General features: G+C 39.1%; 1 protein-coding gene across 3 annotated transcripts in view; it reads left to right on the top strand.

Moving 5' to 3' along the window:
• FAM114A2 (family with sequence similarity 114 member A2) overlaps positions 1-19,826 on the top strand; it is a gene marked incomplete at its 5' end in the record, with an annotated part of 34,800 nt that extends 14,974 nt beyond the window's left edge. For all 3 annotated transcript variants that reach the window (XM_079702781.1, XM_079702782.1, XM_079702783.1), the window contains 5 exons: positions 3,952-4,074; positions 4,563-4,702; positions 7,636-7,708; positions 16,938-16,991; positions 19,470-19,826. In XM_079702781.1, the coding sequence (XP_079558907.1) occupies positions 3,952-4,074; positions 4,563-4,702; positions 7,636-7,708; positions 16,938-16,991; positions 19,470-19,571 (492 nt within the window). In that variant the 3' untranslated portion in view covers positions 19,572-19,826. The remainder of the gene's footprint in view (positions 1-3,951; positions 4,075-4,562; positions 4,703-7,635; positions 7,709-16,937; positions 16,992-19,469) is intronic.
• Positions 19,827-27,410: the final 7,584 nt, after the last annotated feature.

The raw sequence follows: 27,410 nt of genomic DNA on the forward strand, positions 1-27,410 counted from the left end.
TTAACTGTGTGCAAATGTATTTTCATAAAATTATTGGGCTTCCCTGGTGGCGCAGTGGTTGAGAGTCCGCCTGCCAATGCAGGGGGCACGGGTTCATGCCCCCAGTCCAGGAAGATCCCACATGCCGCGGAGCGGCTAGGCCCGTGAGCCATGGCTGCTGAGCCTGCGCGTCCGGAGCCTGTGCTCCACAATGGGAGAGGCCACAACAGTGAGAGGCCCGCGTACCGCAAAAAAAAAAAAAAGTAACCCCTTACCTATCTGGTAGTCCTAGTCATTCTCTAAAAGCAATCTTTGTATTGCTTATATTTTGGGTGTTGAGACTTAAGATGTAGAATGATTAAGGATCAGGACCTGATTATTTCCAGGAGTTTATTTGAGAGTCTGTATGATGCAAGGGAAAAGCAATGAAGCAAAAGTCTGAGAACGCAGTTGTGATTCTTATTCTGACTCTCACATGTGATGTAGGCAAATCCCATTCGTTCTCCAGGCCTCATTTTTTTCAGGTCGAAAAAAAAATAAGTTGTTGGAGAAGCTAAGCTCAAAGGTGCCTTTTAATTCCGAAGTCTCTAGATCTCATCAGTGGGACGTTCCAGACTGAATTCTGGGTGTGGAGGGTGGCTAGCATTGGTTTGTTTTTTTTTAATTTATTTAATTTATTTATTTTTGGCTGTGTTGGGTCTTTGTCACTGTGTGCAGGTTTTCTCTAGTTAAGGCGAGCCGGGGCTCCTCTTCGTTGCAGTGTGTGGGCTTTTCATTGCAGTGGCTTCTCTTGTTACGGAGCACAGGCTCTAGATGCGTGGGCTTCAGTAGTTGTGGCACGCAGGCTCAGTAGTTGTGGCTCGGGGGCTGTGGAGCGCAAGCTCAGTAGTTGTGGCGCATGGGCTTAGTTGCTCTGCGTCATGTGTGATCTTCCCAGACCAGGGATCGAACCTGCGTCCCCTGCATTGGCAGGCAGATTCTTTTTTTTTTTTTTTTTTTTTTTGGTGGTACGCGGGCCTCTCACTGCTGCGGCCTCTCCCGTTGCGGAGCACAGGCTCCGGACGCGCAGGCCCAGCAGCCATGGCTCACGGGCCCAGCCACTCCGCGGCACACGGGATCCTCCCAGACCGGGGCACGAACCCGCATCCCCTGCATCGGCAGGCGGACTCTCAACCACTGCGCCACCAGGGAGGCCCGCAGGCAGATTCTTAACCATTGCACCACCAGGGAAGTCCCAAGCATTGGTATTTTTTGAAAGGGATGATAAATTACATTGAGTTGGCACAATAGATTATAATAACTTAATGTATTTATTAGAGAGGTTATTTTGAGTATGTATTATGCCTACTAAAATATCTCCAAGTAAGTTAAATTTATAGTATCAGATTTCTTTTTGTTTTTTGTGGCCTTATATCTCTCTATTTTTCTTCTATTTTCCATCTCACATAAATCAATGTCTGTTTTTTGTCTGGGTTCATAGGTTCTGCTCTAGCTCATTCATGTTGTACCCTTGGGTGTAGCCCCACTTATTGATCCTTAGAGGCTCAGCCCCAGTACTATGTCTGTAATAAAGCCTGTGATTCCCTCAGTTTTCAGAATGACTCTCAACGTCTTCTCTGGATTCCTATTGCCTGGTTACAGCTCTGAACACATTCTGTGTATATAAAGTTACTCAAGTGGATGACTTAATTTAATGACAGTAAACATTTCATTAGAAACCAGCACTCTTCTCAGTTGCAAATGACAGAAACTCAAGTCAGACTGGCTTAAGAAAAAGACACATTTATTAGCTCACGAAACTAGAAAACTAAGGGGCAACACTGGCTTCAGGCATGGCTCTCCACCCAGAAACTTGTCCCCTCTCCATCTCTGGACTCTGCTTTCTTCTGTTCATTCTTAGGGATGCTTTTCCACATGATGGTAAGATGATTACTGGCAACTTCAGGAGACTTTTTCCAGTTGAGTAACTCCAACAGAAAGAGGGCTTCCCTTTCCCAGTAATTTTATGAGATGTCCTGAGGCTGATGCCCATTGACATAGCTTGGGTCACTTTTCCATCCATGAGCTAATTACTGTATAGACAGGGGGATTAATTTCTTGGTAGCTAAACCTGAATCATTTGCCAACCCTTGGAGTCAGAGGATGAAAGTAACCCCATCCAAACCACATGAACTGAGAAAAATCTAGGACTTACTACCAAAAGAAAGGAGATATACATGCCAGCTAGGTAAAAACAGTAGATATCTCTCAACACTATAGGGAACATCTGGGTGCACTAATCCAAATAAGATACCACCACTGTTCCGTAATAATGTAGTTTATTTACGAGATAACACGTAGTTAATTCCAGTGTATTTTGGTAAGTACTAAGTTGAAGGTGTACTTAGGGGACTGTGGACGTACAGAAAAGGGTTGTTGAGGTGCCCAATCTCCTTGGATGCCTTTGAAAGTTACTTGGAGCAGACAGTGTTTGGGTGGAGGATTGAAAGAAAATTGAGTTGCCTTGATTTGGGGGGAAAAAAAATGGAAATGACACTTTGGACTAAGGGAATACAATGAACAAAGAACAGGCATATTACAGGTCATTATCAGATCATAAAGCGGGAAGTGATAAGAGATGAAACTAGAGAAGTAGGTAGAGTAGGTCATGGGCACTTTTTAGATCATGTCAAAGAGCATGATCTAGTGGATGGAGAGCCATTGAAGAAAAGCAGAGTGATCAGCTATGGGCTTAGATAGATCACTGGTACCATTAGGGAAGATGGATTTAAGAGGAGCCATATCAGAAGCAGGGAGACCATTCAGAGTGCTCTTGCCATAGAGTAGATTTGAACTTAAGTGGTGGTAATAGAGAGGAAGAGCAAAGTGGAGAAAAGCGTACGATAAAATCAGACTATCTTGGTGATTGGAAAGGAAAAATCTAGGATGGCTCGTGTATTTTGGCTTGTATGACTGGTATATGATGGTTCTTCTAAAGCTCAAGGGAATAAGAGAGGATGAAAAATTTAGGGATAGGGAGAGAAAGATGATGAATTTAAATTTTGCACATGTTATATGTGAGACAGATGCCTATAGGATATCCTGATGCGTATGTCCAGAAGGGAGTTGGAATATGTTGTTTTCAGAAGTTAGTGCTGGAAATAAGGATTCAGGAGTCAGCAGCAGGTAGGGAATAGTTAAAATTACTGAAATAGGATCGATGGAGAGGGAAGGGAGTAGGGTGAGATAAGTAGAGAGCCAAGGCTGCTATTCGGGACTAAGAAGGGGTATGGGGGACTTCCTAGAGTGATGGGAAAGTTCTGTATCCTGATCTGGGTCACAGTTATGCAGGCATATACACATGTAACCTGTCATGCTCTGAAGATTTGCACACTTTACTGTGTGTAAGGTACACCTCAGTTTAAAAAAAGCCAAAGGATTAGAGGGAATGTGTGGTCACAAATGTTAAGTGTTGTAAGGAGATCTAGTAAGTTAAGTACTGAAAAGCCAGATGGTATGTTTGTTTGGGTGAGAACAAGAACACTGACTTCCATGACGCTAAAATGTTCCTGGTGGGTGCACAGTAATCTTGGTGAGCTGAATCGAATTGCTGATGGACTGTACAGTCATCCCTTGATATCCTCAGAGGTATCCTGGTTCCAGGGCCCCCTGTTGATACCAAAATTGAGGGATGCTCAAGTCCCTGATATAAAATGGTGTGGTATTTGCATATAACCTACATACATCCTCTGGTATATGTTAAATCACCTCTTGATTGCTTATAATACCTAATACAGTATAAATGCTGTGCAAATAGTTGTACATACAATGTAAATGCTATTTAAGTTGCCAGCACTTGGCAAATTTAGGTTTTGCTTTTTGGAACTTTCTGGATTTTTTTTTTTCCAAATATTTTCAGTCCGTGGTTGGTTGAATCTGAAGATGTGGAACCTGTGTAGATGGAGGGCCAACTATAATCTTTTTCTTATTTAGGCAAGAAATACAGCCTGTGAATGGATCAGGACATCTCTGGCCAAACCATTAGAAGAGAAGGAAGAAGGAAAAAAACAGTTGGAAGCAGAAAAAATTGAGCAAATCAATAACAATTCAATAGAGGTAATGAAAACAACTAAGGCTTTTTTTTTTTTTTCAATGTGGTATCACAATTAGGGATGTAAGCACCTATTTTGTTGTACTGCTATCCATAATTTCTACCTTGTGATCCAAGATTGCAACATCTTAGTTCTAGACTGTAGGATGCAAGGAGTGAAGAAACAGAGACAAAGGGTGCATGTATGTGGCGTCATGAGAAGTTTCCCAGAAGCTGCACATGACACTTTTTATTCAGATCTTTTGGCTAAAACTTAGTCACATGGTCACACCTGACTTCAGGGGAGCCTCTGTTTTTATAGCTATATGAACCCAGTTATAAAATTATATAACTACTATGGAAGAAGAGGAGGTTTATTGAAGGGCAGCTGTTAGTCTCTGTTGCTTTCAAGATATTGTATACTTCAGTATGGGAGAAGCAGGGTGGTGTCATTTCCTCTTGTATTAAAAAAAACAATGCTCTGTTTTGTTATGCTTTCTTTTGTTTTTCCCAGGATATCCATGCATTTGCAATCAGGAGCCTAGCAGAACTGACTGCCTGCTCAATTGAACTGTTTCACAAAACAGCGGCTCTGGTTCTGCATGGCAGGAAGCAGGAAGTAACAGCCATAGAAAGGAGCAGAGCCCTTTCCCAGTGAGTGTAATGAGTATCCCTCTAAATGATACAGTTTGCTGAAAGGGTTTTCTCAGTTTCTTTCCAAAGTTTTAGAAACTTTCCTCTCAATAAGTTGCTGTTCACATTGCACCATTCACATCTTAGAGGTTTGTTCATTTTGGGTTTTAGTTAATAAGTAGCCAAGGGTGTTGTTTATTTTCATTGAGCCATAAATCTATATTATAAATCTGCCCTTTTTTATTAACCAACTCATACTTGGAAAACTAGTTTGTTTTTTTTTTCAGATCACTGACCTTAATTGAAGTAGAATTTTGCATAAGTGAAAACAGAAAATAGTTCTAATAACCTCAGTTCTTACTAACAGTTGTTGGTTATTGAGTGCTAATTATATGCCAGGTACCATGCTAAGGGATTTATGTGTATCATTTCTAATCTTTAAAAGCAACCCTCAAGATAAATGATCAGTCCAACTTTAAAAAGGAGGAAACACAAACATAAGAGAAGTTAAGTAAATTATGCCCAGGTTGTGCAGACTGGGATTTAAACCCAGGTCTATCTAAGTTTCAAACCCTTTTTTTCCAGTATATTGCTGGTTTTGAACAAAACTTTGAAAAATGATAGAATGTAGGTAGTCACAGGAGGAAAAAAACCCCTACTGTTTTCTAAATAAATCTCCTAATTAAATAATGAGAATTTTCATTGGAGAAAAAAACATGAGTGAGAGTGTCTAGTGTGTTAGGATTGAAAGGGACCCTTGATGTTCTCTGGGCCATTTCTTCACCTATGGTTTCACTGCCTCTCTACAACATCCTGTAAGGAGGGGCCTAGTTTTGTCTTAAACATCCTTAGGATGAGGGATTCACAATCCCAAAGCAGACTATTCTTTGGAAAACTAGCTATTTCCACTGCATGGAATGCTCTTCCAGTCATGGCTCTTTCCTTCACTGAATTTCCTTTACTTCTTAGAGGGTCCTTTTTTCACCACCCTATCTAATACTATCTTCTACCATTTTCTCATTCTTTTTTTCTTTTCTTTAACTCTAATTCACTATTACATTGATCAGTTTAGCCTCCTCAAGGGTAGGATTTTTATTTTGTTTTATTTTTTAATTTATTTTTTAATAAAAAAAGTCTTATAAAATTTTTGAAGGTTACCTTCCATTCACAGTTATTACAAAATATTTGTTATATTCCCCATGTTGTTATTACAAAATATTGGCTATATTCCCCATCCTTGAGCTTGTCTTACACCCAGTAGTTTGTACCTCCCACTTCCCCACCCCTATATTGCCCCTCCCTCCCTCTCCCCACTGGTAACCACTAGTTTGTTCTCCATATCTATGAGTCTGCTTCTTTTTTGGTATACTCACTAGTTTGTTGTATTTTTTAGATTCCTCATATAAGTGATTTCATACAGTATTTGTCTTTCTCTGTCTGACTTATTTCACTTAGCATAAGTGCCCTCCAAGTCCATCCATGTTGCTGCAGATGGCAAACTTTCGTTCTCTTTTATGGCTGAGAACACAATACTTTCCATTGTGTATATATACCACATCTTCTTTATCCACTCATCTGTTGATGGACACTTAGGTTACTTCCATGGAAGTAACATAGGTTACTTCCATGGCGATTGTGAATAATGCTGCTGTGAACATTGGAGCGCATGTATCTTTTCGAATTAGTGTTTTTGTTTTTTTGACATACACCCAGGAGTGGAATTCCTGCGTCATATGGTAGTTCTATTTTTAGTTTTTTGAGAAACCTCCATACTGCTTTTCGCAGTGGCTGCACCAATTTACATTCCCACCAACAGTGTACAAGGGTTCCCTTTATTCCATATCCTCACCAACATTTGTTATTTGTGTTCTTTTTGTTGATAGCCATTCTGACAGGTGTGAGATGATATCTCATTGTGTGTGTTTTTTTTTAATTTTTATTGGTGTATAGTTGATTTACAATGTTGTGCTAGTTTCAGGTGTGCAGCGAAGTAAACCAGTTTTACATATACATACATCCACTCTTTTTTTTGGAGATTCTTTTCCCATGTAGGCTATTGCAGAGTATTGAGTAGAGTTCCCTGTGCTATACAGCAGGTTATTATTAGTTATCTATTTTATATGTAGTAGTGTGTATTCATCAGTCCCAACCTCTCAATTTATCCCTCCCATCCCCCCACTCCACATCCCCTGGTAACCATAAGCTTGTTTTCTACATCCATGACTCTACTTCTGTTTTGTAAATAAGTTCATTTATACTCTTTTTTTTTAAGATTCCACATATAAGCGATATTATATGTTATTTGTCATTCTGTGTCTGACTTACTTCACTCAGTATGACGATCTGTAGGTCCATCCATGTTGCTGCCTCATGTGGCTTTGATTTGCATTTCCCTGTTACATTTTCGAATTCTTTACTTGCTTTCATATCACCATCTAGGGCATATTATATATATAAATATATGTATACTTTTGTGTGTGTATAAATGTATACATATATAACTATAAACATATACAAACATCCATCTCTTTCTATATTTATAGTATCCCTGTCAATCAGCAAGTAAGTTAGTATTCATGAAAACTGGTGCTTTGCTTGTTTACTAATATATCCCCAGTGCTCAGAAGTACCTGGTACATAGAAGCCTTTCAGTAAGTATTTGTCAAATGAATGAATAAATATTTAATTTAACTATATTTCTAAATGGAATGTAGGATCTCTTAAGTACGACCTTGTCTCCTTAAAATGTATCTTAGTTATTTCCTTTGATTTAATTTGAAAGCATAGTATTTTCTAGAGAATTTTGTAGAAAAGTATTTCTCTAAGGACTGAACCTTCTCTTCCTATAACATGGGTCCCCATATATGTAGTTGAACATATATGGGGACCTAGGACCTGTTTGAACATATATGGGGACCTAGGACCTGTTTCTTCTTTTTTCCCTTGTTTCCTAGGATGACAGTTGTGTTGTGTAAAGAGTTGTCCTCTCTGTCTAAAGAGTTCACCACCTGCTTAACAACTGCTGGGGTAAGAATTCATGATTTTTATTGGGCTAATGTTTGTTTTGTTTTGTTTTTAGAACAGCTTTATTAAGATATAGTTTACATATCATAAAATTTTTCGCATTTAAGTGTACGTTTCAATGGTTTTTAATATATTTACAGAGCCATGCAACAGTCACCAAAATCTAATTTTAGATCATTTTCATCATCTCCCAGAAAACCTCATACCACTGGCAGTCACTTACCATTCCCTTCCCCTCCACATTCTTCTAGCCTTAAGCAACACTAACCTACTTTCTGTCTATAGATTTGCCTATTCTGGACATCTAATATAAATGGGATCATACAATATTATGGTATTTTGTGTCTGGTTTCTTTCACTTAGCATAATGTTTTTGACGTTCATCCACATTGTATCAGTATTTCCTTTTATTACCTAATAACATTCTATCTTATGGATATATACCACATTTATCTGTTCATCAGTTGATAGACATTTGGATTGTTCACTCTTTTTGGTTGTAATGAATAACGTTACTATGAGCATGCATGTATGTTTTTATTTCTCTTGGGTGGATAGCTAGGAGTGGAATTTCTGGGTCATATGGGTAATATGGACCATTAAGGAACTGTCAGACTGTTTTCCAAAGTAGTTGCACCATTTTACATCCCTGCCAGCAATGTATGAGAGTTCCAGTTTCTCCACATCCTTGTTGACACTTGCTATTGTCTGTTTTTGTGTTTTTGTTTTTGTTTTTTAAAATTTTACCAGACCTAGTAGGTATGAAGTGTTATCTCATTATGGGTTTTATTTGTATTTCCCTGATGGCTGATGATGTTGAGCATCTTTTCATGTGCCTGTTAGCCATTTGTATGTCTTCTTTAGAGAAATGTCTCTTCCAGTCTTTTGCCTATTTTTAAATTGGGTTGTCTTTTTATTATTATTTTATAAATTGGGTTGTTTATTTTATTATTTATTCTGATTTTAATTATTTGTCTTTTTATTATTTACTATTTATTATTGAGTTATAGAAGTTCTTTATTTTCTCTGGATACAAGTTCCTTACCAGATATATGATATGCACATATTTTCTCCCAGTCCATGGGCGGTCCTTTCACTTTCTTGATAGTGAATAGTGATACAGTCCAACTTGTCAATATTCTCTTTTATCACTTGTTCTTTTGGTATTGTATCTAAAGAATCATTGCCTCACCCAAGATCATGAGGGTTTACTCATGTTTTTTTCTAAGAGTTTTATGTTGCAGTTCTTATGTTTACATCTATTATATATTTTGAGTTAATTTTTGTGTATGGTGTGAGGTAGGGGCCCAACATTTCTTTTCTGCATGTGGATATCCAGTTGTCCCAGCACCATTTGTTGAAAAGTTTCCCCTTGTTGAATTGTCTTGGCCCTTTTTGTCTAAAATCAATTGACCATAGTCATAGGGGTTTGTTTCTGGGCTCTTACTTCAGTTTCATTGATCTGTGGTATCCTATGCCAGTGCCATACTGTCTTGATTTCTGTAGCTTTGTAGTAAGTTTTGAAATCAAGAAGTGTACGTCTTCCAACTTTGTTCTTCTTTTTCAAGATTTTTTTGTCTATTTGGGGCCCTATGCATTTCCATATGAATTTTAGGATCATTTTGTCTATGTCTAACTGAATTTTGCAACTTGTTGTTTTTTTTTATACAGTCTTCAGTATATTTTGTGCTGCTCTCTCTCGAGACCTGTACTGAGAATGTAGACCTTGATAAGATAAAAATCCCAAAGTTGGATTCTAGTTTTAAGGGGCAGTGCCTTACTTAGACTATGGCAACTCTCATATTTTGTAGTTGCCAGCCAGTAGGAGAGTTGTAATTAAAGCTAAAGTTTTTTTGTCTTGTTTTAAGGAATTGTAAAAATTTACTGAAGGTGTGTGAACTATGGAAGACGATTCAGACATCAGTAATCATGAATTGGCATAAAATCAAGGGCATTTTAAATGGACAGATAAAAATCACTTTGTAGTACACCAAACTCATACATACAGAGAACAGATAAGTGGTTGCCAGAGGCAAAGGGTGGGGGCTGGGTGAAATGGGTGAAGGGGATCAAAAGGTACAAACTTCCAGTTATAAAATAAATAATGTACAGCATGTACAGCATTGGGGATGTCATGTACGGCATGATACCTATAGTTAATAATACTGTATTGCATATTTGAAAGTTGCTAAGAGAGTAGATCTTAAAAGTTGTCATCATGAGAAAAAAAATTATTTCACTATAGTGATGGATGTTGACTGGTCTTATCATCATTTTAGCATGTATGCAGATAGCAAATCATTAGGTTGTACATATGCAATTAGTATAGTGTTGTATGTCAATTATACCTCAATTTAAAAAAATCAGCTTGTAGTTAAGGGTGTAAGGGTCAGTGTGGCAGCAAAGTTATTCTGGGCCCTTAAATTTATTTTAGTTAAGAGCATGGCCCAAATTAATTCTTCTCACTTTGAGTTTAGATTTTTCCTATAAGGGATAATTCTGTGATATAGCTTCTCTTTTCCTCTTAGTATTTTCTTTAAAAGAGCTTCTGGGTTTCCTGAAGTTAATCTTCTGAGGCTAAAGTTTTCCATGTGTTTCATAAAGAAACTTTAACCCAGCAAGTCAAATCTAAGGTGCTAACACATGCAAGTATTAAATTTGCATTATTTGTTTCCACATTTTCCAAACAGCCCATCTTAAAAACAAGTTGAGTATTTTGAGCACATGTTTCATATCTGTATATTTTGTTTTAAAATTTCTCTAAAGTTTTTGTGGTCAAATATACCATTTCTATCTCCCTTCCAAAATACTCTTTAAAGTTAGTAAAAACTACAAAGGCATACACTCTTAATTTGGATAGAAGGAAATAAAGAAGGAAATTTAAAACCCTTCCTGAGTCTGATCCACACTTTGTCTATGCTTATATTTATATTTGGGTATGTGTCGGTGTATTTCAAAGTGGGATCATACTTTATTTATTTTTGAATTTTTGAATTCTATTTAACTTTTTTTATACAGCAGGTTCTTATTAGTTACCCATTTTATACATATTAGTGTATATATGTCAATCCCAATCTCCCAGTTCATCACACCACCCCCCACCCTCCACCCCCCACCTCTTTCCCCCCTTGGTGTCCATACGTTTGTTCTCTACATCTGTGTCTCAATTTCTGCCCTACAAACCGGTTCATCTGTACCATTTTTCTAGGTTCCACATATATGCGTTAATATACGATATTTGTTTTACTCTTTCTGTCTTACTTCACTCTGTATGACAGTCTCTAGATTCATCCACATCTCTACAAATGACCCAATTTCGTTCCTTTTTATGGTTGAGAATTATTCCATTGTATATATATATACCACATCTTCTTTATCCATTCATCTGTCAATGGGCATTTAGGTTGCTTCCATGACCTGGCTATTGTAAATAGTGCTGCAGTGAACATTGGGGTGCATGGCTCTTTTTGAATTATGGTTTTCCTGGGTATATGCCCAGTAGTGGGATTGCTGGGTCATATGGTAATTCTATTTTTAGTTTTTTAAGGAACCTCCATCCTGTTCTGCATAGTAGCTGTATCAATTTACATTCCCACCAACAGTGCAAGAGGGTTCCCTTTTCTCCACACCCTCTAGCATTTGTTGTTTGTAGATTTTCTGATGATGCCCATTCTAACTGGTATGAGGTGATACCTCATTGTAGTTTTGATTTGCATTTCTCTAATAATCAGTGATATTGAGCAGCTTTTCATGTGCTTCTTTGCTATCTGCATGTCTTCTTTGGAGAAATGTCTATTTAGGTCTTCTGCCCATTTTTGGATTGGGTTGTTTTTTTTTAAATATTGACCTACATGAGCTGTTTATATATTTGGGAGATTAATCCTTTGTCCATTGATTCATTTGCAAATATTTTCTCCCATTCTGAGGGCTGTCTTTTCGTCTTGTTTGTAGTTTTCTTTGCAAAAGCTTTGAAGTTTCATTAGGTCCCATTTGTTTATTTTTGTTTTTATTTCCATTACTCTAGGAGGTGGATCAAAAAAGATCTTGCTGTGATTTATGTCAAAGAGTGTACTTCCTATGTTTTCCTCTAAGAGTTTTATAGTGTCCGGTCTTACATTTAGGTCTCTAATCCATTTTGAGTTTATTTTTGTGTATGGTGTTTAAGGAGTGTTCTTTTTTTTTTTTTTTTTTTTGCAGTACGCGGGCCTCTCACTGCTGTGGCCTCTCTCCCATTGCGGAGCACAGGCTCCGGACGCGCAGGCCCAGCGGCCATGGCTCACAGGCCCAGCCGCTCCGCGGCATGCGGGATCTTCCCGGATCGGGGCACGAACACATGTCCCCGGCATCGGCAGGAGGACTCCCAACCACTGTGCCACCAGGGAAGCCCCTAAGGAGTGTTCTAATTACATTCTTTTACATGTAGCTGTCCAGTTTTCCCAGCACCACTTATTGAAGAGACTGTCTTTTCTCGATTGTATCCTTGCCTCCTTTGTCATAGATTAGTTGACCATAGGTGCATGGGTTTATCTCTGGGCTTTCTATCCTGTTCCATTGATCTATATTTCTGTTTTTGTGCCAGTACCATATAGTCTTGATTCCTGTAGCTTTGTAGTATAGTCTGAAGTCAGGGAGTCTTACACCCCCAGCTCTGATTTTTTTCCCTCAAGACTGCTTTGGCTATTTGGGGTCTTTTGTGTCTCCATACAAATTTTAAGATTTTTTGTTCTACTTCTGTAAAAAATGCCATTGCTAATTTGATAGGGATTGCATTGAATCTGTAGATTGTTTTGGGTGGTATAGGCATTTTCACAATATTGATTCTTCCAGTCCAAGAATATGGTATACCTCTCCATCTGTTTGTATCATCTTTAATTTCTTTCATCAGTGTCCTATAGTTTTCTGCATACAGGTCTTTTGTGTTTTCTGCATACAGGTCTTTTGTCTCCCTAGGTAGGTTTATTCCTAGGTATTTTATTCTTTTTGTTGCAGTGGTAAATGGGAGTGTTTCCTTAATTTTCTTTCAGATTTTTCATCATTAGTGTATAGAAATGCAAGAGATTTCTGTGCATTAATTTTGTGTCCTGCAACTTTACCAAATTCATTGATTAGCTCTAGTAGTTTTCTGGTGGCATCTTTAGGATTCTCTATAGATTCTCTATACTATAGACTATAGTATCACGTCATCTGCAAACAGTGACAGTTTTACTTCTTCTTTTCCAATTTATATTCCTTTTATTTCTTTTTCTTCTCTGATTGCCGTGGCTAGGACTTCCAAAACTATGTTGAATAAGAGTGGTGAGAGTGGACATCCTTGTCTTGTTCCTGATCTTAGAGGAAATGCTTTCAGTTTTTCACCATTGAGAATGATGTTTGCTGTTGGTTTGTCATATATGACCTTTATTATGTTGAAGTAGGTTTCCTCTATGCTCGCTTTCTGGAGATTTTTTGTCATAAATGGGTGTTGAATTTTGTGAAAAGCTTTTTCTGCGTCTATTGAGGTGATCATATGGTTTTTATTCTTCAGTTTGTTAATATAGTGTATTGCATTGATTGATTTACATATACTGAAGAATCCTTGCATCCCTGGGATAAATCCCACTTGATCATGGTGTATGATCTTTTTAATGTGCTGTTGGATTCTGTTTACTAGTATTTTGTTGAGGATTTTTGCATCTATATTCATCAGTGATATTGGTCTATAATTTTCTTTTTTTGTAGTATCTTTGTCTGGTTTTGGTATCAGGGTGATGGTGGCCTCATAGAATGAGTTTGGGAGTGTTCCTGCCTCTGCAATTTTTTGGAAGAGTTTGAGAAGGATGGGTGTTAGCTCTTCTCTAAATGTTTGATAGAATTCATCTGTGAAGCCATCTGGTCCTGGACTTCTCTTTGTTGGAAGATTTTTAATCACAGTTTCAATTTCATTACTTGTGATTGGTCTGTTCATATTTTCTATTTCCTCCTGGTTCAGTCTTGGAAGGTTATACCTTTCTAAGAATTTGTCCATTTCTTCCAGGTTGTCCATTTTATTGGCATAGAGTTGCTTGTAGTAGTCTCTTAGGGTGTTTTGTATTTCTGCGGTGTCTGTTGTAACTTCTCCTTTTTCATTTCTAAGTTTATTGATTTGAGTCCTCTCCCTCTTTTTCTTGATGAGTCTGGCTAATGTTTATCAATTTTGTTTATCTTCTCAAAGAAACAGCTTTTAGTTTTATTGATCTTTGCTCTTGTTTTCTTTGTTTCTATTTCATTTATTTCTGCTCTGACCTTTATGATTTCTTCCCTTCTACTAACTTTGGGTTTTGTTTGTTCTTTTTTCTCTAATTCCTTTAGGTGTAAGTTTAGATTATTTACTTGAGATTTTTCTTGTTTCTTGAGGTAGGCTTGTATTGCTATAAACGTCCCTCTTAGAACTGCTTTTGCTGCATCCCACAGGTTTTGGATTGTCATGTTTTCATTGTCATTTGTCTCTAGGTATTTTTTGATTTCCTCTTTGATTTCTCCAGTGATCTCTTCGTTATTTAGTAACGTATTATTCAGGCTTCATGTGTTTGTGTTTTTTATGTTTTTTTTCCCTGTAATTGATTTCTAATCTCATAGCATTGTGGTCAGAAAAGATGCTTGATATGATTTCAATTTTCTTAAATTTACTGAGGCTTGATTTCTGACCCAAGATGTGATCTATCCTGGAGAATGTTCCATTCGCACTTAAGAAGAAAGTGTAATCTGCTGTTTTAGGAATGAATGTCCTATAAATATCAATTAAATCTATTTGGTCTCTTGTATCATTTAAAGCTGTGTTTCTTTATTAATTTTCTGTTTGGATGATCTGTCCATTGGTGTAAGTGAGGTGTTAAAAGTCCCCCACTATTACTGTGTCACTGTTGATTTCCTCTTTTATAGCTGTTAGCAGTTGCCTTATGTATTGAGGTGCTCCTGTGTTGGGTGCATATATATTTATAATTGTTATATCTTCTTCTTGGATTGATCCCTTGATCATTATGTAGTGTCCTTCCTTGTCTCTTGTAACATTCTTTATTTTAAAGTCTATTTTATCTGATATGAGTATTGGTACTCCAGTTTTCTTTTGGTTTCCATTTGCATGGAATATCTTTTTCCATCCCCTCACTTTCAGTCTGTATGTGTCCCTAGGTCTGAAGTGGGTCTCTTGTAGACAGCATATAGATGGGTTTTGTTTTTTTATCCATTCAGCGAGCCTGTGTCTTTTGGTTGGAGCATTTAATCCATCCACACATTTAAGGTAATTATCGCTATGTATGTTCCTATTACCATTTTCTTAATTGTTTTGGGTTTGTTTTTGTAGGTCCTTTTCTTCTCTTGTGTTTCCCACTTAGAGAAGTTCCTTTAGCATTTGTTGTAGAGCTGGTTTGGTGGTGCTGAATTCTCTTAGCTTTTGCTTGTCTGTAAAGCTTTTGATTTCTCCATCGAATCTGAGTGAGATCTTTGCCGGGTAGAGTAATCTTGGTTGTAGGTTCTTCCCTTTCATCACTTTAAATATATCATGCCACTCCCTTCTTGCTTATAGAGTTTCTGCTAAGAAATCAGCTGTTAACCTTATGGGAGTTCCCTTGTTTGTTATTTGTTGTTTTTCTCTTGCTGCTTTCAATAATTTTTCTTTGTCTTTATTTTTTGCCCATTTGATTATTATGTGTCTCGGCGTGTTTCTCCTTGGATTTAACCTGTATGGGGCTCTCTGCGCTTCCTGGACTTGGGTGGCTATTTCCTTTCCCGTGTGAGGGAAGTTTTCAACTATAATCTCTTAAAATATTTCCTTGGGTCCTTTCTCTCTCTCTTCTCCTTCTGGGACCCCTATAATGTGAGTGTTGTTGCTTTTAATGTTGTCCCAGAGGTCTCTTAGGCTGTCTTCATTCCTTTTCATTGTTTTTTCTTTATTCTGTTCCGCAGCAGTGAATTCCACCATTCTGTCTTCCTGGTCACTTATCCGTTTTTCTGCCTCAGTTATTCTGCTATTGATTCCTTCTAGTTTATTTTTCATTTCAGTTATTATATTGTTCACCTCTGTTTGTTTGTTCTTTAATTCTTCTGGGTCTCTGTTAACATTTCTTACATCTTCTGTATCTTTGCCTCCATTCTTTTTCCGAGGTCCTGGATTATCTTCACTATCATTATTCTGAATTCTTTTTCTGGAAGGGTGCCTATCTCCACTTCATTTAGTTGTTCTTCTGGCGTTTTATCTTGTTCCTTCATCTGGTACATAGCCCTCTGACTTTTCATCTAGTCTATCTTTCTCTGAATGTGGTTTTTGTTCCACAGGCTGCAGAATGGTAGTTCTTGCTTCTGCTGTCTGCCCTCTGGTGGATGAGGCTATCTAAGAGGCTTGTGCAAGTTTCTTGATTGGAGGGACTGGTGGTGGGTAGAGCTGGCTGTTACTCTGGTGGGAAGAGAAGAGCTCAGTAAAACTTTCATCCACTTGTCTGCTGATGGGTGGGGCTGGGTTCCCTCCCTGTTGGTTGTTTGGCCTGAGGCGACCCAACACTGGAGCCTGCCCGGGCTCTTTGGTGGGGCTAATGGCGGGCTCTGGGAGGGCTCACGCCAAGGAGTACTTCCCAGAACTTCTGCTGCTAGTGTCTTTGTCCTCACAGTGAGACACAGCCACCCCCGTCTCTGCAGGAGACCCTCCAACACTAGCAGGTAGGTCTGGTTCAGTCTCCTATGGGGTCACTGCTCCTTCCCCTGGGTCCTGATGTGCACACTACTTTGTGTCTGCCCTCCAGGAGTGCAGTCTCTATTTCCCCCAGTCCTGTCGGAGTCCTGCAATCAAATCCCGCTAGCCTTCAAAGTGTGATTCTCTAGGAATTTCTCTTCCCGTTGCTGGACTACCAGGTTGGGAAGCCTGACATGAGGCTCAGAACCTTCACTCCAGTGGGTGGACTTCTGTGGTTACATGTTCTCTGGTTTGTGAGTCACCCACCCAGCAGTTATGGGATTTGATTTTATTGTGATGCGCCCCTCCTACTGTCTCATTGTGGCTTCTCCTTTGTCTTTGGATGTAGGGTATCTTTTTTGGTGAGTTCCAGTGTCTTCCTGTCTTCCTGTCTTCCTGATGATTATTCAGCAGTTAGTTGTGATTCCGGTGCTCTCGCAAGAGGGAGTGAGAGCATGGCCTTCTACTCCGCCATCTTGAACCAATCATCATATTTTACCTATTGTTTTTTTAATATGCTATGCTTGATTAATACATCATCCTTTGTTCTAGGTCAAGGAAAAGGCAGACGTCCTTAATCCATTAATCACTGCAGTATTTCTAGAGGTTAGTAGTACTAATTGTTTTTTAAGTCTCTAATTTCTAGGGCATTATGTATTAATAACTCTTTAAGTTTTTATTTTTTGTTTTTTTAACTAGTTTAGCCGTGTTGATGCAGATATGACCAAAATGGTGTATATTTTATCATATTTCCTGTTCATTAATTACAAACCATAAAGATGCAGGTGCCAGGTAAAGTGCAGTGGAAGAAGTGGTAGGCTGTCATTACTTAGTACTACCCCTTTGTAATTAATGGACAATTCTCATTAATGAAACATCTTCTGGAGACTAGCTAGTAAACATGATGTGCTGAAATTACAAATAGGCTAGCACTGCTCCTTAAAGGACTAAGGTTTATGCAGAGGAGATTAGTTACAAAACAAAACAAAAGAAAACAAAACACTTTGTCATTTTCTTGCCCAGAAATTTGCTTTATTATGTCAAAAAGCTACCTGTGTTTACATAATCTGTGTCAGTTCATTAGATTTAAGAAGGTAGGTAGTTTAAGTCCATGGATGGATTATATTGCTGCCATGTATGATGCTTTCTGGATTCCATGATTTAAGAACTCTATCTTGGGACTTCCTTGGTGGCACAGTGGTTAAGAATCCACCTGCCAATGCAGGGGACACAGGGCTTCCCTGGTGGCGCAGTGGTTGAGAGTCCGCCTGCCGATGCAGGGGACACGGGTTCGTGCCCCAGTCCGGGAAGATCCCACATGCCGCGGAGTGGCTGGGCCCGTGAGCCATGGCCGCTGAGCCTGCACGTCCAGAGCCTGTGCTCTGCAACGGGAGAGGCCACAGCAGTGAGAGGCCCGCGTACCACAAAAAAAAAAAAAAAAAAAATGCAAGCAATGCAGGGGACACAGGTCTGATCCCTGGTCTAATGCAGGGGACATGGATTCGAGCCCTGGTCCGGGAAGCAGAGCAACTAATAAGCCCGTGTGCCACAATTACTGAGCTGTGCTCTAGAGTCCGCGAGCCACAACTACTGAGCCTGTGTGCCGCAGCTACTGAAACCTGCATGCCTAGAGCCCATGTTCCACAACAAGAAAAGCCACCGCAATGAGAAGCCTGCACACCGTAATGAAGTGTAGCCCCTGCTCACCGCAACTAGAGAAAGCCCGCGCACAGCAATGAAGACCCAACACAGCCAAAAATAAATAAATATATTAATAAAAAGAGAAAACCACAGAATGCAGAAAAAGTGAAAGATAAAAAAAAAGAACTCTATCTTGTAAATTAATTGTGCAAAAATTTAGGTGTTTGATGATTTGTTTAAAACATATTTATCTAAGTCTGAGGGGAGAAAATATATTTGATAATCAGTTAGGTTTTAAATATGAATCGAAAAAAATATTTTTGCCACTAGAGTGTTACTTCTTTAGTTTTAGATTCTTTTAAAATTACCAATGAAGAAATGCCTTTCATTCCTTAACTGCATAGTTTTCCTTTAGTAGTCAGGGAAATTATTCTGATCACTTAAGCAATTAAAAAAATATGTTTATGATTTAGTAGATGGCAGAGTTGTAGAGATGAAAGAAGTTTGCAAGCCAGGAGCCCAGTCCTGTCCTAGGTCTCCCCTGATTTGCACTATGACCATGGACCAGGCGTTTACCTTTTTGGCAATCTTGTTATCTTTATGTACAAAATAAGAGATTTAACCAGATGTGCTGTGAGGTCTCTTTTGGCTGCCAAATTTGGTATCAAACGTCACACTGAAGTTTAAATAGGGGTTCTTGCCATTGATAAATCAAAAAAAGGTAAACTCACTTGATATGGATACCCTTTTGTTTTTCTGAGTTGGTTGGTCTTGCTTACAGATTTGAAACACTCTTGTCCTTGAAATTATACATTTTTTTAAATGTAATGAACTCTTATTCTTCTGGAAAGTCAGAACTTGTCAGATATAAATGAAGTCTGGCAAACTCTGAGCATAATGATTCCAAGTTTTTCATATGTCTCTTGTAGTAGACAGAAACATATCTGTACTTTATCATCTTTAAAAGTAGTATTCCTTCTTTATCTTTGTGAGCACCTGTCATATGTTCACTGATTATTTTGAGTCCATGGAAGAAGAACAATCACAATAGACTAGAAATCCTATTGATGTAGGATTCATAGCCTTCTGAAATCCTCTGAGTCATTGACTAAAATGCTGTGACAGGATCTACCCATTCAATCAAGGAATAAATAAGCTTTGAATGCCGAATTTGAACAAGATGCCAAAGAATGGCTATCATTCTAATGGGCAAGCTGGACAAAAATGGTGACATTCTTTTTTGGTGCTCTCATATCGTTTTAAGAGCTAGATCATTCTTTCCCCTATAAGTTTAGTGAAATGGTTAAATATGTATTCTTATTTGCCAGGCTACAGATTCAGTTAGATTGTAAAAATTAATTTATTTTTTTGTTGTTTTATATTTTCTCTTTTAAGTGACTGCAATATTTTCTTTTTCTTATTTTTCAATCCTTATCGTTACAGGCATCAAACAGTGCTTCCTACATTCAGGATGCCTTTCAGCTACTTTTACCTGTGCTGGAGATCTCTCTTATTGAGAACAAGACTGAATTACCAGAGGCATGAACTACAGGTCCAGAGGCCTTTGTCAGGACACTGAAGAACAGAGAAGATTCTACCTGAGACTTGTGTTGGCCAAGAAATGCCACTCTTTTCTGGGTACCCCTGGAGAAGTGAGGGAGAAAGGTTATTTTAGTATATAAAATCCAGGCAGGAGAGCAGGTTTAAGGAAGTTTGTTGCCTTCAGTGCTTGGCTGAAGTATTCAGGTCCTCACACTGCTCTTCCCAGTTGTTATAATTAATAAATTATTTGAAAAGAAATTTTATAGAAAGTTAAAAAATAATAGCTCATAAGGTTAAGGGGACACTCAGGCAAAAATATTGGTCTTTCTTTGACAAGATGCAAAACACTAAAAATTTTGCAGTGGCTGTAATTTTGCAGTCCATGGATGTAATTGGTTGTTAAGCAAGAGGAAAAGGAATTCAATATTCTGTAATTCATGTGCTTGATCTATTAATGCCATTTTCTTTCTCCTCTCTATAATAAAATCTATGGCTTTAAGGAAACTGAGTATATATAAACTCTGTAATGATTACCCTTTATTATGTGAATTCTTGGAATTGGTTAGAAAGTTTCATCTCCTCTTTAATTCTCAGTAGATATTTGGCATTGAGGGGAAGCTTATAGAATATACTTAGAGCCACATGAGTGAACTATAGCAAAGTGCCCTTTGGCTTCAAATTGCTTTCCCACCGCAAGATGACAAGCTTCAAGTTGTAATTGACCCCTCTTTACGGGATTCACGACCAATAAATGCAATTTAGAGAAACAGTTTCATGTTTGCTGATATTCTGAGTCTCCAGGATGTTTTTCATGCATACCCTATATGCAGGATAAATTCTGTAATAGCCAACTCCAAAGGAGTGTTGAAGCTCTTTCAATGATGGGGATTTTGTTGTTTGAATATTGTTGAAGTGGACTGTAGAGTCCCATAGAAACGATGTTCATGTATAACAGGATTAAGACAGTTTATTTTTCCTCATTCTTTTTTGTTTCTTTTAATGTATTCTTTAGCATGTTTATAAATATAACTTTTATCTTTCATATCTTAAGCCTTCTTTTGCTTTCTTCAACAATCTAAAAGACTTATAGGTTATCTTCTTCCTGAAAGCTATTTTGGTATCCACTCTTTTAAAAAAAAGTTCTCCAACTTTGTGGTTTTTAATGATTCAGGTAACTTTTGTGAGCTCTGCCCCTTATCTTTTAAAACCTTTAAATAAAATATAATAATCGTGTCAGTTGATCCTTTTATTTACTTTTGCAAGTGTAGAGCCCTGATATCTTCTTAGACCACAGAAATAGCAAAACGAACCTATAACAGGTTGATATCAAGACTATTTCTATGTGATCACCTTATTTGGGGTAGGGGGCAGTTTGTTAGCAAGGAGGAAAATAAGTAGATTTGGTCTAAAAAGATACACCAACATCACTAAAATGTTACTCTGCTTATATTCTGTTCTAACATGATGAGAAAAGTTTTTGAATATTTCTTTTTATAGAAACATTTAACCCTTCCCGAAGTGAGTAATTCTGTAATTGCAGAAAAACGGTTGTGTTGTGGTAAGTAAAGCGGGTGTCCCCAGCCCTAATTTGTGCCTCAGGCCCAGTTGCTGTGTCTGAACCTGGATCCCTGAGGGTGGTATTTCTTGAGCAAGGTTTAGAAACTGGCCACACTACCTACTACCTGTTCAGATTCTCATATAAGGGCAGTTTGCAGTTTTTACTCTTTGATCTGGAAACACATCTAAGGTTTTTCTTTTAAGAAGAGGGGTATAGATGTGGGGGATAGAACAGTGACTTTTTATGCCTGTCCATATTGCAGCCCTCAGTTTCACCTGTTTTAGATTAGACCTTACAAAAGGCCATTGTGAGTCACTGCCTCTTCTTTCTCTCTCATCCCTCTCATCAGCTTTGCCCACCCACTCACATGTGTTTTAGTGGATTTAGGAGACCACCAATGAAATGATGAAAGGACCAATGAATTCTGAGTAACAGTTGCCTACCTTTCACCTAGAATATAATTAAAAGGAATGAAAGTTTTTTTATTCAGTAGAGTTAGGGGAATAAGAGCATAAACATTCATTGATAGGTGGAATAGGTAGATTCAGGGGACTCATTGGAACCTGTTGGATTATGGTGATGGTTTTTGGATGGTGCATACTTCATTATTCCATTTGGGGTGAGTACATGATGTAGTTTCTTGATGATACCTACTCTTTTGGTGCTACTTCCTTTAAATTTTTTGGTACTTAAGATTTACTGCTGTGTCATAGTATGTGCTACCTCCCCTTCCCAATTCACTTAACACCTTGATAGGTCAAATGTTCAGTTATTACTGGATTAAGTGTTTCTCTTCCTACTATTGGGATCTTTAAAGGCTGTGATTAAAAGAGACTTTATTAATTTGATCTAAAAGAAATAGAAATTTCCATGAACTAATTCTTGTTCCTTTTTCCTTTATACAGTACCTTGGAAACATGTTAAGGACAAGCTATTTTTTCCTTACTTGATTTTGATAGGTGGTTCTTTTTTTTTTTTTTTTTTAAGGTATAGACGCCTAGATTGACAGGTCTCTGAAATGTGAATTTGTAATTCATATCGGTGGCATTACCACAAATCTGAAATCAGGGCTGATGCGCACATGTAAATTTTCCAGTCCTACAATCAGGAAACAAGATTTTGTGGGTTCCTCTGCTTGAATGAGGACCCTCTCTTTTGAATTTGTTTTTATATAAAGACCTATTTCAGGGAGAGATGTTTTATAAGTAGTTGCTATTGATGTCATCAGTTGAGAAATAGACATTTTTCTACACTTTTAGATGTTTTCTGAATTTAAAGGCGAGTATACTCTTCAGGTTGGAAAAACCCAGATAAAATTGTACCCACAGTGGGCTCCCAATAAGCATGATATTTCTTCATAAACGTCAAAGGTTGAAATTGTTTATTATGTCTTTATAATGTGAAGCTCATTTTCATAAATGATTTAGAATGAAGCATTTGAGAAATTAGGAAATTCTAAAAATAACAAACCTCTTAATTAATGTGTTATCAAGTTCTCTGGCTAATACATGAGGAGAATTTTGAAAACTCGCCCATTAGTGTCACTTTTCAACCGCAACCTGTTCCTCACGCACCAACCAGTCACTCGTTCCTCCCTGTTTTACTTGGGACCCTTGTTATTACATCCTTTCTTGTCATTACATCATCTGGCCAAATCCCAAAGTCCCTTCATGTCTATCACTTCCTCAATCAACTCTTCAGGGAAATTTTTTTATAAATCAGAATATTGTCTGAACTAACATGTCCTTTAGGCTAAAGGTAAAGGAAGGCCGCAGTGACTGATCACTTCACCCTCACACATGAATGTTGAATTTTCTAGACATCTAAGTTTCTGACTGGCTTTCTCTTGTAAGGGGCAGATACAGAGACTACGAATAGAATTGAATCATCATCTGTGTCTTCTTGTCAGCCCCACATTTTTTTCCTTCTGTGCACACGGGCCATTGCTACTCTCTTAAGCTAGTTCTAAAGAGGAAGTCGGGCTTCCCTGGTGGCGCAGTGGTTGAGAGTCCGCCTGCCGATGCAGGGGACACAGGTTCATACCCTGGTCCGGGAAGACCCCACATGCTGCGGAGCGGCTGGGCCCGTGAGCCATGGCCACTGAGCCTATGCGTCCAGAGCCTGTGCTCCACAAAGGGAGAGGCCACAACAGTGAGAAGCCCGCGTACCGCAAAAAAAAAAAAAAAAAAAAAGAGGAAGTCATTTTCCCCATCATAATTGTGCATGCACTAGTATGCTTAATTTTTTAAAACATGTTTTTAAAGTTGGAGTAGTTTTTCACAGTTTCTACCAGCCAGTCTCAGTTGGGTAACTGGTGCACTGACTCGGCAATTTCAGCCAAACCTGTTTAAGCCTGAATTGTCTACATAGTAACTGTAGCTGTTTATGTCAGAACTGAAGGCCTTCTCTTAAGTGTTTAGTACAACCTGATCTTCCTTTATTTCTTCCAGACATATCATTGAGAGTAATGAGAACTGCATGTTTAGCATGTATGTCGAAGCAAAAGTTTCAAAGTAAGAATTGAATATTCTTAGGCATTTAGTGCATTCAGTAAATCAGCAAATATTAAGTACCTTTTTTCTGTATTTGTCTTGCTCACTATTGAGTTCCCAGCTTTTGGCACTGGGTCTGGCACATGGCAGGAAATATTTGTCTGACTGAAAGAAAGAAGGAAGAAAAAGGAGGGGAGTGGGAGGGAAAAAGAAAGAAAAGTAAAAGAGGAAAGGTTGCTTAGTGCTTTGCTGCTAGTCGAGGATATGGAGCTGGAAGGGATTTCGAGCATGTAAGGTGAAAATCCCTCATTTCACAGCTGGGGACATTGAGGCCTCATAGGAAAAAGTGACCCCCAAAGTCACATGGCTGATAGCAAGCTCAGGGTAGACCTGAATCTGGGTCTTTGAATCCCGGCCTAGTCTCTCCATTGCATCAGAGCCTCCCTGGGGTTCTGCACACATTTACTGAGAGGTTATCCCAGACACTGGGTTAAGGGCTGGGGGAACAGACTGCAGAATGTGTGGCCTCTGTCCTGTAGGAGCTCACGTGGGTGTCACTGTCTGAGCAACCTCTGCATGGTAGCTGCAAAGCCCTCCGAGAAAGGAAGTGAGGCAGCTGCTCTCTTGTAATGGATTGTGGCTGAGCTGGATGGACTCGTCCCAAATCTGATTGTGATTGTTGGGCAGGTCACATTGCAAATGTTTGCAGGTGTATCCTCAAAACCCTCAAATTGCTACTTCTGTTTTGGTGCTTTGTGTCTTGAGAGGCCAATTTCTGCTGTGTATAGAACTATAGAATGATCTGTTGTTCATCAGCTACTAGTAGTTACAAGAGGACACTAACACACGTGGAGCCCATTGACTACCAGGCACCACGGAAGACACATAACTTTGTAAATCCTCATAACTGCTCTGCCAGGCAGGGCACTGCCATCCCCAGTTCATGGGCCTGCAGGATAGTGTAGAAGTGAGAAGCAAAGATAGACTCAAAATTGAATCTCACTTCCCTCATTTTCCAGACCTGTGATCATGAGCAAGTGACTTAATCCCTTAAATTGTAGTTTGGTAATCTGTAAAATTGATCTCATAATAGCACTTGTATATTATAAAGTCATTGATAGGATTAAGTAAAATGATCTGTGTAAAGTGCTTAGAATAGTGCCTGCCACATAGCAATGGGAACTAATGCTTAGTAAATACTATGTGCCAGGTGCTGTTCTGAACATTTTGTGTGTATTCATTTAATCCTCACAAGATAGGAACTATTAGTATGCCTATCTACAGATGGAAAAACTGAGGCACAGGAAGGTCACAAATAACTTGCCTGAGGTCACATACCCAACAAGTGGTAGAGTCAGGATTCAAACCCAGGCAGCTTGGTACCAGACTTCCTGTTTTTTTTTTTTTTTTTTTTTTTTCGGTACGCGGGCCTCTCACTGCTGTGGCCTCTCCCGTTGCGGAGCACAGGCTCCTGACGCGCAGGCTCAGCGGCCATGGCTCACGGGCCCAGCCGCTCCGCGGCATGTGGGATCTTCCCAGACCGGGGCACGAACCCGTGTCCCCTGCATCGGCAGGCGGACTCGCAACCACTGCGCCACCAGGGAAGCCCCAGACTTCCTGTTTTTAAACGTTACATTACACTGCCACCACAGGTTGTTGATAAAGAAGCCTCAACTATCAGCTGTTTTATTATGATTATGAAACAGATTCAGAGTTAAGTAACTCGCATGAGACTTCACCACTGTAAAAGGCAGAGCCCCTGCAGCGTGAGCTCACGTTGTCTGGCTCCCAAACTCACGTTTGTTCTATTTTATTTCTTTTAGGAGAAAGGCTTGAAGGTGCCTGTCTAGTGATAAGTGTCTGTAGGGGAGCATCTGGGCAGATTATCCAAAGCTACTAGGAGTTGGCATAGAAAGGATGATGTGGTGACAAGTCATGTTTGCAGCAGGAGGAGCAAAGATCTTGGTGAATCTGCATCAATTAGTGATCAAAGAGGAAAGAGGAGTATATGAATGTTCACAGCAGCTTTATTTGTAACATCCCAAAACTGGAAACTACGCAGATGTCCTTCAGTGGGTGAATGCATCCACACCATGGGTTACTACTCAGCAATTAAAAGGAACAAACTGTTGATACATGTAAGAACTTGGATGAATTTCAAAGGAATTATGCTGAGTGAAAAAATCCAATCCCCCAAAACTGCATAAGGTATATAATTCCATTTATATAACATGGAAATTACAAAATTACAGAAATGGAGAACAGATGAGTAGTTGCCAGGGGTTAGGAATGGGGATGGGGGAGGAGGTAGGTAGGTAGGTGTGGGTTTTTTTAAGCTTTTATTATTATTATTATTTTTAAATTATTTTTGGCTGCATTGGGTCTTCTTTGCTGCACGCAGGCTTTCTCTCGTTGTGGTGAGCCAGGGCTACTCTTCGTTGCAGTGTGCAGGCTTCTCATTGCAGTGGCTTCTCTTGTTGCGGAGCACAGACTCTAGGCGTGTGTGTTGTGGCACATAGACTCAGTAGTTGCGGCATGTGGGCCCTAGAGCGCATGGGCCCTAGAGTGCATGGGCCTCAGTAGTTGTGGCACGTGAGCTCAGTAGTTGCAGCGTGCAGGCTCTAGGGTGCATGGGCTTTCAGTAGTTGTGGTGCGTGGGCTCAGCGGTTGTGGCTCGAGGGCTCTAGGGCACAGGTTCAGTAGTTGTGGCACATGGGCTTAGTTGCTCTGCGGCATGTGGGATCTTCCCGGAACAGGGATCCAACCCGTGTCCCCTGCATTGGCAGGCATATTCTTAACCACTGAGCCACCAGGGATGTCTGGTAGGTGTAGTTTTAAAAGAACAACACATCATCCTTGTGGTGATGGAGTAACTTGGCTGTGCTGGTGGCCACAAAGACCTACTCATGTGATAAAGTGTATAGAACTAAATGCACACACACACACACACACACAATGAGTACAAGGAAAACTGAGGACTCTGAATGACAGGTGGATTGTATCAGTGTCAATATCCTTGTTGTGAAATTTTATTTTAGTTTTGTAAGATGTTACCATTGGGGGAAATTGGGTAAAGGGAACACAGAATCTCTGTTTCTTATAATTGCATGTGAATCTATAATTATCTCAATACCTATTTAAATTAAAAAAAAAAAAGGAAGGAGGAGGGCTTTGGGCCAAGGGAGCCAAAGAGTCAAGAAATGTTGCCCACTTCCTGGGTTTAACAAAGGCCTAGGGGGCCTCTCTTTCAGGTGACCGTCCCTATCACAGGTGTTCGGAAGCAGGAATGGTGGCAAGTGCAGCTCCGTCTGGTCCTCTTCATAAGCAGGTACTTGGGGAGCAGGTTCCAAAGTGGAAGGGGTTTGAGAAATTTTCCTGGGTGATTCTAATCCATTGTTGTTCACTGAAATCCACCAACTCAATGGAAAAGATGTTTATGGAATTCTGTCTCCAGCATCATTAAAGCCAAATTATGCATCAAACAGGTGAAAGAAGCATTATAAATTAAATAAAAGCCATTTATAAATAAAGGTTTTGACAGGACCTACCCAGGACAACTGGGTTCTAATGCTGGTTTAGTCTCTAACTCAGGATTTATATGGAGACGCTTTCAATGCATTAATCTTGCTAATGATAATAGCTAATGTTAACTGAGTGGTTACTGTGTGCCAGGCCAGTGTGCCGAAGGTTTTAAGTACATCATCCCATTTATTTTCACAACAGCCTAACAAAGCTGGAACTGTTCCGATGGCCTGCAGAGGTTAAGACATTAGCCTGAGGTCACACCTTGTT

The sequence above is a fragment of the Hyperoodon ampullatus genome (assembly GCF_949752795.1).
Source record: "Hyperoodon ampullatus genome assembly, chromosome: 4".
Lineage (NCBI taxonomy): Eukaryota > Metazoa > Chordata > Mammalia > Artiodactyla > Ziphiidae > Hyperoodon > Hyperoodon ampullatus.